Source organism: Bubalus bubalis, chromosome 3 (genome assembly GCF_019923935.1).
Source record: "Bubalus bubalis isolate 160015118507 breed Murrah chromosome 3, NDDB_SH_1, whole genome shotgun sequence".
Taxonomy (NCBI): Eukaryota; Metazoa; Chordata; class Mammalia; order Artiodactyla; family Bovidae; genus Bubalus; species Bubalus bubalis.
Window position 1 is genome coordinate 150055157 of NC_059159.1, and position 10306 is coordinate 150065462.

The 10306-nt window shown below is 48.6% G+C and overlaps 1 protein-coding gene across 1 annotated transcript; it reads right to left on the reverse strand.

Moving 5' to 3' along the window:
- Window positions 1-896: 896 nt before the first annotated feature.
- Window positions 897-2433, reverse strand: GADD45G (growth arrest and DNA damage inducible gamma). Its single transcript, XM_006053942.3, has 4 exons — window positions 2288-2433; window positions 1924-2025; window positions 1597-1810; window positions 897-1506 (listed from the first exon to the last, which is right to left on the reverse strand). The coding sequence occupies exons 1-4, from the start codon at window positions 2338-2340 to the stop codon at window positions 1396-1398; spliced, it is 480 nt and encodes a 159-aa protein (XP_006054004.1). The 5' UTR covers window positions 2341-2433; the 3' UTR covers window positions 897-1395.
- Window positions 2434-10306: the final 7873 nt, after the last annotated feature.

The following is a 10306-nucleotide window of genomic DNA, read 5'->3' on the forward strand; positions in this document are numbered from 1 at the left end:
TCCCATGTATATTCCCCCACCAAAAGCAGTACGACCAGGCAGCAGCATGAAAGCAAGATATCAGTTTAATAATATAAAAAGTTTGATTCACTCAGTACATTTCCTCCTACATCCTTCTTAAGACAAGACTTTGCCAGAAAGATCTGAATTATTTTTCTTCTGTAAGTCTTTCAATGCTGCTGTGAATAGTAGCAGTCCTCATAACTCTGATGTGGGCAGAGAACACTCAAAATAGTAGATAGCAGATGCTGGCCCCACTCAGAATTGCTTACGCCTATTTGTGTAGATACTCCCTTGCCATTTTTGCTCAGATCTTTTAAGATCTATCACAGTCATGACAAAATGATGACTCACACTTAAATGCAGTCATGTCATATGCGATATTAATACCCTGGTGCATTGCCGTAAGTGCCAGTCCTTTAAGGGGAAAAGGTTCCTGACAGCAGTCTGCCACCATCATCAGGGACCACAAAGTGCCTGCAGAAGGCAACGCTCATTGTGCAGGAAGGAGCTGCCTGCATCCTGCAAGCTGTTCCCATAAGCAGCTGTTGGAAGGGAGCGGGTGGAGAGGAAAGAAGGAGGAGGGGAGGGAAAGGTCTCTGCTATCAGCTTGGATGGCCAGCTGCTGCACTGATGTCTTATCCCAAGTATGCTCCTGTCTTGCAAGTTTAAAAATCTTCCTGAAGGGAGAGAAATAGGAGCAGGGCTCAAGTTCTGCCCTAATACCCAGCCAGCGTCCCTTCCCCCACTTCTAGCACCCCAGGAGCCTGCCATTCAGCGCCAACAGGAAGATGGAACAGGTGACATGGAGTTCCATAAATTTCAGAAATCAGCAGCAGTCCCGCTGACCACCTCCCCACAGACAAAGATCCCCTGCCCTCAAAAAAGAGAGTAAGTTTGTTTCAGTTAAGTTTATTGTAAAACTCAAAGCTGCAGCAGCATAATCCTTTAGAAAATGAAGCATTGCCCGTATCCGTTTTGAAACAGCAGTGCATACTGCTCAAGTCCGTCAGAGCTCCTGTAACCGTACAAGTCCAAGCCGCCTGGCCTTGCCTTTCCCCTCCTTTCTGCCGGGAGTACAGGCTGCTGAGTCACGCCTGCCCGGCCAGTCTGTCCTTCCCGGCCGCGCGGCCAAGGTCCCGCCTCCGGCCTTCCCGGGCGAGCAGCCGCTCCCCACACTTGTAGAGTCCTGGGCTGGGGCCAGCCTTCCCCTGTCGCCGCTGGGCCCCTCCTCGGGAGGGAACCGCACCTCCTCGCCGCTCTCCACGCGCCCCCGCCTGCCAGTCTCCACGCCGCACTCCGGCGCCCTCCGAGGGCGCATCCACAGAGCCAGCCCCGCGCTAGGCGCCCCGGGGCGTCACCACGTCGATCAAACCAAGGATCCCCACCGGGCTGTCACTCGGGAAGGGTGATATTAGGCACCCAGTCGTTGACGCTGCGGCTCTCCTCGCAGAACAGGCTAAGTTTCTCCAAGGCGGGGTCCTTCCATGCGTCCTCATTGGGGTTCTGCGGAGAGAACGCAGAGGTCAGCCTGGCTGGGCACTGGCTGCTGACAGAGGGGAGCAGGGATCACATCGGCCCGAAGGCGACACTCACCGAAATGAGGATACAGTGCAGGTCTACAGGTGCCCCCGACTCGTCGCCGGTACCCACGATCGCCGCCAGCCGCTGCACGTCGCCCACGCGCACGATGTCTATGTCGTTCTCACAGCAGAACGCTTGGATCAAAGTGAAGTGGATCTGCAGCGCGATATCGCCCTCGTCCTCCTCGTCAGCGGCTAGCACGCAGAAGGTCACATTGTCGGGGTCCCTACGCGGGCGAGCAAGAGGTAGTGAGATCAGGTCGGGGAGCCAGTGATGCCCCCAGCCACCGTCTCCCCGGTCTCCCTGCCGCTCCTCCCACGGGCAGCGTATGATACTCACACGTTCAGGACTTTGGCTGACTCGTAGACGCCGGCCGTGAGGCAGCCTTGGCGCTGCGCCGACAACAGCAGCTCGTGCAACGCTTTCCCGGCGCCCTGCATCCTGCGGACAAGCCAGCGCGGTGAGCCGGACGGGCCGGAGGGTGCGCTGAGATCCCTGGACCCGGAGACTCACCCCCAGAGCCCCAGCCCTGCGCGCCAGCCCAGGGCCGGACCTTCGGCCCAGCCGGCACACTCGCGCCCGTCTTCCACCCAGCCGGTTTCCACCCAGGCGGGCCCCAAAGACTATCGCCCAACCAACGCGGCCAGGGCAGGACAAGGATCCCCGTGCGCCCCGAGACGTCCGGCGTTCGGCGCCGACCTACCTGGCTGTGCTTTCTGGAACCGTGTCCTGGCCACGAACTTCTTCCAGAGTCATGTTGCGATCTGCGAGCTGCAAGTTATCCACAAGAACAGAGGGCGGAGCAGACGCGAGCGAAGAAGGAAAGTCTACGACCCAACCCGGCGAGCCCACTGCCTGCGAGTGAGCCCCAGCGCCTCGGTGCACCCTTATATAGGCTGAGCCGGGTGGTGCCGCCAGCTGGCGCGAGCCTGCGAGCCCATTGGCCCGCGCCGGCTTTCTGATGCAAATGAGGCGGCTGCCCGCGGCTCGTGCCAGAAGGCCACGTGGGGAGGGGTGCGGGGGATGACAATGCCTCAAATCTGCCGCTTTTGTCGGGGTGTTACCAGGCAGACTGGAGCCTGCAGATTTCATCTCGCCTTTTTGTTTTTTTTTAAGTCCTTAAAAGGAAAAAGTTACGGGGGGAAAAAACTCTCACTTGTTAATAGTACGCTGCAATTTGTGAAATGCACCTTTGAGGAAATCTAATGAATTTTTTTTTGCATTTATTTTTGTTGCTACCTTTCTATTTTTTTCTTCACTTTTAATTTGGAGTTTTTGAAACCATTGCTTCTAAACCGGAACTTAAAAAACAGGCTGCGCTGGCTAAGCTAGCTAAAGGCCTGAAAGCAGCCCTCTCCAGCTGACACTAGAGCCCCGAGCGCGAGGTTCTTCTAGCACAATCAAGACCCGGACCCGGTCGCGCTGGAAAGTCTAGCGCATCTCCCGGCCGGCTACTAAGCGCTGCGGGGCGCCAGGGCGCGAGCAGATTGCGGCCGGAGCACGCGGCTCGTTTGCATTTCTATGCTGGGCGCACAATAGCGGAGGTCTGGCGTGTGGCGGTTTGTAGGAGGGACAATTGAAGCTTTCTCTTCATAGCGACACTGTCCACCTGCCGCTGGGTGGGGTGGGAGAACCCCGCCGCGCGTGGGGGTCGCCTGGCTGCTCGGCGCGTGGTGGGTCGCGGCCGCGTGGGGTTCCTGCGCTCCTCAATGCGCGCCCCCTGCACGGTCCCCGCTGCACCCACCACACGTTTGCATGTAATTCCGCCCCAAAAGGTTCTAGCACACGTGCGGAGCAGCCGTGGAAGTTGGAAGGAACACCTGGCTGCTGCACCTTCTTCGCAGCCGGGTGCACTCTACCCGGACCACTAGGCTCCGGCGGCCCCAAGAGCTTTGGGAAAGACGCTTGGAACCCCTTTCCCGGGGCGCCATCTACAGGCCGACGGGAAAGTTCCTGAGCACCTCTCTTCACCCAAACTTCCATTGACATACTGTGGGGACTTGGCCTCTGGCCGTCTGATCAAGGAGGGGCCCTGGTAGAGTCAGCTTAGCCCCATCTAAGCTACGTATTAATGGAAGTAAAAAACTGCAAAACCCAGATGAAGACGAAAGGAGACTCCAACCCAGTACTGACGGAAGAAAAGGCTATATTTCTCAAGCTATTTTGAAAAATTTTGACCTAAGTATGCATATATTAAAAGCTTGTTTTCCAGTAATAGATAAATAATACTAAATGAGAGCTTGAGAGCGTTTAATAGACATTGCTTGGCCGGGGCCATTTTGGACCTGTGTGTAATGAATGTTAGTCACTCAGTGGTGTCTGACTCTTTGCAACCCCATGGACTCTACAGCCAGACTCCTCTCTCCATGGGATTCTCCAGGCAAGGATACCGGAGTGGGTTGTCATGCCCTCCTCCAGGGGATCTTCCCGACTCAGGGATGGAACCTGGGTCTCCCGCATTGCGGGCAGATTCTTTACTATCTGAGCCACCAGGGAAGTTGACACTTCCAGAAAGTTTGCTCACTGAGCTTATAATTTTTGGTGCCTGCATCTCTCTGTGTGCACTTTGGTGCATTCTCTCTCTCCCACCCCGCCTTAACCCTTACTAGGTGAGGTTTTTGAGACTGGGTAGGACAGCTAGCGGGTGCAGGAGCTGTTGGATGTGCTGGGAGTCCCGACTCTGCGGCAAGACAGGAAATAAGGAAAACAACGGAGTGCACCGGCTTCTTGCGCCCCCCGGTGGCCAGCTGGCAGAGGACAACTGAGAAAACGGAACACTTCCCAGATGCCAATTGAGTATTTGCTCACCTAACATACCTGAAATCTGAGGTGTCTTTTTTTATTTTTTTTATTTTTTACTGGAGTGCAGTTGATTTTCAGCGTTACAGGTGTACACAACAGTGAATGTTTTACACATACACCACACATCCACTCTTTTTTAGACTCTTCCCATATAGGTCATAGGCGAGTATTAAGTAGAGTTCCCTGTGCCACGCAAGAAGTTCTTATTAGTTATCTATTTTATGTAGTTGCATGTACACGTCAATCCTATCCTCCCAACCTATCCCTCCCCTTCACAACACCCACCCCCCGGTAGCCATAAAATTGTTTTCTAATTGCTGGAACCAGTGGCATCCTGTGGCTTTAATTTGCTGCCATGTCCTTTCTTTCTTTACTGCCCACTGCATGCTCAGTTGCTCAGATGTGTCCAACTCTTTGTGACCCTATGAACTAACTGTAGCCCACCAGGCTCCTCTGTCCATGGAATTTTCTCAGGCAAGAATACTGGAGTGGGTTGCCATTTCCTCCTCCAGGATATCTGCCCAACTCAGGGATCAACCCACATCTCCTGCGTCTCCTGCATTGTCAGGTGGACTGTTTTATCACTGAGCCACCTGGGAAGCCCCTTCTTTCTTTGTTAAGTTCAGTTCAGTTCAGTCGCTCAGTCGAGTCCAACTCTTTGCAACCTCATGAATCGCAGCATGCCAGGCCTCCCTATCCATCACCAACTCCGGGAGTTCACTCAGACTCACGTCCATTGAATCAGTGATGCCATCCAGCCATCTCATCCTGTCGTCCCCTTCTCCTCCTGCCCCCAATCCCTCCCAGTATCAGAGTCTTTTCCAATGAGTCAACTCTTCACATGAGGTGGCCAAAGTACTGGAGTTTCAGCTTTAGCATCATTCCTTCCAAAGAAATCCCAGGGCTGGTCTCCTTCAGAATGGACTGGTTGGATCTCCTTGCAGTCCAAGGGACTCTCAAGAGTCTTCTCCAACACCACAGTTCAAAAGCATCAATTCTTCGGCGCTCAGCTTTATTCACAGTCCAACTCTCACATCCATACATGACCACTGGAAAAACCATAGCCTTGACTAGACGGACCTTTGTTGGCAAAGTAATGTCTCTGCTTTTGAATATGCTATCTAGGTTGGACATAACTTTCCTTCCAAGGAGTAAGCGTCTTTTAATTTCATGGCTGCAGTCACCATCTGCAGTGATTTTGGAGCCCCAAAAAATAAAGTCTGACACTGTTTCCACTGTTTCTCCATCTATTTCCCATGAACTGATGGGACCAGATGCCATGATCTTTGTTTTCTGAATGTTGAGCTTTAAGCCAACTTTTTCACTCTCCTCTTTCACTTTCATCAAGAGGCTTTTTAGTTCCTCTTCACTTTCTGCCATAAGGGTGGTATCATCTGCATATCCGAGGTGATTGATATTTCTCCCGGCAATCTTGATTCCAGCTTGTGCTTCTTCCAGCCCAGCGTTTCTCATGATGTACTCTGCATATAAGTTAAATAAGCAGGGTGACAATATACAGCCTTGACGAACTCCTTTTCCTATTTGGAACCAGTCTGTTGTTCCATGTCCAGTTCTAACTGTTGCTTCCTGACCTGCATACAGATTTCTCAAGAGGCAGGTCAAGTGGTCTGGTATTCCCATCTCTTTCAGAATTTTCCAGTTTATTGTGATCCACACAAAGGCTTTGACATAGTCAATAAAGCAGAAATAGATGTTTTTCTGGAACTCACTTGCTTTTTCCATGATCCAGCAGATGTTGGCAATTTGATCTCTGGTTCCTCTGCCTTTTCTAAAACCAGCTTGAAGCCTGGCTTGGAGAATTTTGAGCATTACTTTACTAGCATGTGAGATGAGTGCAATTGTGTGGTAGTTTGAGCATTCTTTGGCATTGCCTTTCTTTGGGATTGGAATAAAAACTGACTTTTTCCAGTCCTGTGGCCACTGCTGAGTTTTCCAAATTTGCTGGCATATTGAGTGCAGCACTTTCATAGCATCATCTTTTAGGATTTGAAATAGCTCAACTGGAATTCCAACACCTCCACTAGCTTTTTTCATAGTGATGCTTCCTAAGTAAGGCCCACTTGACTTCACATTCCAGGATGCCTGGCTCTAGGTCAGTGATCACACCATCGTGATTATCTGGGTCGTGAAGATCTTTTTTGTACAATTCTTCTGTGTATTCTTGCCATCTCTTCTTAATATCTTCTGCTTCTGTTAGGTCCATACCATTTCTGTCCTTTATTGAGCCCATCTTTGCATGAAATGTTCCTTTGGTATATCTGATTTTCTTGAAGAGATCTCTAGTCTTTCCCATTCTGTTGTTTTCCTCTATTTCTTTGCATTGATCGCTGAGGAAGCCTTTCTTATCTCTTCTTGCTGTTCTTTGGATCTCTGCGTTCAGATGTTTATATCTTTCCTTTTCTCCTTTGCTTTTCACTTCTCTTCTTTTCACAGCTATTTGTAAGGCCTCCACAGACAGCCATTGTGCTTTTTCCATTTCTTTTCCATGGGGATGATCTTGATCCCTGTCTCCTGTACAATGTCATGAACCTCATTCCATAGTTCATCAGGCACTCTATCTATCAGATCTAGGCCCTTAAATCTACTTCTCACTTCCACTGTATAATCATAAGGGATTTGATTTAGGTCATACCTGAATGGTCTAGTAGTTTTCCCTACTTTCTTCAATTATAGTCTGAATTTGGTAATAAGGAGTTCATGATCTGAGCCACAGTCAGCTCCTGGTCTTATTTTTGCTGACTGTATAGAGCTTCTCCATCTTTGGCTGCAAAGAATATAATCAATCTGATTTCGGTGTTGACCATCTGGTGATGTCCATGTGTAGAATCTTCTCTTGTGTTGTTGGAAGAGGGTGTTTGCTATGACCAGTGCATTTTTTTGGCAAAACTCTATTAGTCTTTGCCCTGCTTCATTCAGTATTCCAAGGCCAAATTTGCCTGTTACTCCAGGTGTTTCTTGACTTCCTACTTTTGCATTCCAGTCCCCTATCATGAAAAGGACATCTTTTATGGGTGTTAGTTCTCAAAGGTCTTGTAGGTCTTCATAGAACCGATGATGGTGTGCCTTGATTGGATAAAATATATTTATTTTTAAGTGGTTGAAACTTAGGTACTGCTCTTTTTAAAGTATTAAATATGTTTTAAATGTATTAGTTCCAGGTCCCCAGAAAATGTCTCATTGCAAAAATGAGACTTATTTGACATCTTAGAGTTTACTTTCCCCTCCCCATTTTAAACACTGGAAATCTCCCTACACACCAGGCCTCACACCCCGAGCCCAGAGGAGGGGAGTGGGGATGGGAGACAGCATTTCCAGATGGCACTGAGCCAGCCCTAAGAAGAGGACTGATTGACAACCCCCTGGGGCTATTCTCCTTCATTCACATTTTTAAGGTATTGAATTTCAGGAAAATCGCCTTTCTGACATTGGATATGGCTTCACATGGGTTTATTAGGTCAGTCCAAACGGCCCAAAAGGCTTCATCTCAATTAGTAAAGAAACGTTTTGTCTGGAGACTACGTTGGCCCTTCACCAGACACCCCCTCCCCATTCCTACAAGTTGGACGCATGCAGAAGCTGCTGGCTCTAGGACAGCCCATATCCAGCTTGCCGGTCATACCACAGGAGAGGGGTGGGCAAAGCCATCACCCCACTATAGGAACCTTCAGATGCTCCTCTGGCCCACTCTGAGATAGCAGATGGTTGACTAAAGCCCACCTGTCCCATTCTGTTGCCACTGCGCCCCCAAACTGATTCAACCCATGTGTCAGCCTGCTGCAGGCCCCAGTCCCAGGCGACTGTGACTATAAGCGCCCTGTGATTATACCCCTTAATGTTCCTCTGAGCCTTAACCGTGAAGGTGATGGTGACATTACTAAGGGACATCCTCAGAGACGTTCTGCTTTACAAGCCTTTTGGAAGTGCTTCCATGTTTTTATTAACACTTCATGAACCCCTTATTGCCAAATTCAGACTTAAATTGAAGAAAGTAGGGAAAACCACTAGACCATTCAGGTATGACCTAAATCAAATCCCTTACGATTATACAGTGGAAGTGACAAATAGATTCAAGGGATTAGATCTGATAGAGTGCCTGAAGAACTATGGACGGAGGTTCATGACATTGTACAGAAGGCAGGGATCAAGACCATCCCCAAGGAAATGAAATGCAAAAAGGCAAACTGGAGGAGGCCTTACAAATAGCTGAGAAAGGAAGAGAAACTAAAGGCAAAGGAGAAAAGGAAAGATATACCCATTTGAATGCAGAGTTCCAAAGAATAGCAAGGAGAGACAAGAAAGCCTTCCTCAGAGATCAGTGCAAAGAAATAGAGGAAAACAATAGAATGGGAAAGACTAAAGATATCGTCAAGAAAACTAGAGATACCAAGGGAACATTTCATGCAAAGATGGGGACAATAAAGGACAGAAATGGTATGGATCTAACAGAAGCAAAATAAATTAAGAGGTGGCAAGAATACACAGAAGAACTATACAAAAAACATCTTCACCACCCAAATAATCACAGTGGTGTGATCACTCACCTAGAGCCAGACATCCTGGAATGTGAAGTCAAGTGGGCCTTACTTAGGAAGCATCACTGTGAAAAAAGCTAGTGGAGGTGATGGAATTCCAGTTGAGCTATTTCAAATCCTAAAAGATGATGCTATGAAAGTGCTGCACTCAATATGCCAGCAAATTTGGAAAACTCGGCAGTGGCCACAGGACTGGAAAAAGTCAGTTTTTATTCCAATCCCAAAGAAAGGCAATGCCAAAGAATGCTCAAACTACTGCACAGTGCACTCATCACACTCATAGCAAGGTAATGCTCAAAATTCTCCAAGCCAGGCTTCAACAGTGAACCATGAACTTCCAGACATCCAAGCTATATTTAGAAAAGGTAAAGGAACCAGAGATCAAGTTACCAACTTACTTTAGATCATCAAAAAAGCAAGAGAGTTCCAGAAAAACATTTAGTTCTGCTTTATTGACTATGCCAAAAACTTTGTGCAGATCACAACAAACTGTGGAAAACTCTTAAATAGATGGGCATACCAGACCACCTGACCTGCCTCTTGAGAAACCTGTATGCAGGTCAGAAAGCAACAGTTAGAACTGAACATGGAACAACAGACTGGTTCCAAATGGGGAAAGGAGTACATCAAGGCTGTATATTGTCATCCTGCTTATTTCACTTATATGCAGAGTACATCATGAGAAACGCTGGGCTGGAGGAAGCACAAGCTGGAATCAAGATTGCCGGGAGAAATATCAATCACCTCGGATATGCAGATGACACCACCCTTATGGCAGAAAGCAAAGACGAACTAAAGAGCCTCTTGATGAAAGTGAAAGAGGAGAATGAAAAAGTTGGCTTAAAACTCAACATTCAGAAAACTAAGATCATGGCATCTGGTCCCATCACCTCATGGCAAATAGATGGGGAAACAATGGAAACAGTGACAGACTTTATTTTGGCGGGGGGGCTCCAAAATCACTGCAGATGGTGACTATAGCCATGAAATTAAAAGACGCTTGCTCCTTGGAGGAAAAGTTATGACCAACCTAGACAGCATATTAAAAAGCAGAGACATTACTTTGCCAACAAAGGTCTGTCTAGTCAAAGCTATGGTTTTTCCAGTAGTCATGTATGGATGTGAGAGTTGGACTATAAAGAAAGCTGAGCGCCGAAGAATTGATGTTTTTGGACTGTGGTGTTGGAGAAGACTCTTCAGAGTCCCTTGGGCTGCTGCTAGGAGATCCAACCAGTCCATCCTAAATAAAATCAGTCCTGAATATTCATTAGAAGGACTGATGCTGAAGCTGAAACTCCAGTACTTTGGCACCTGATGTGAAGAACTGACTCCTTGGAAAAGACCCTGATGCTGGGAAAGACTGAAGG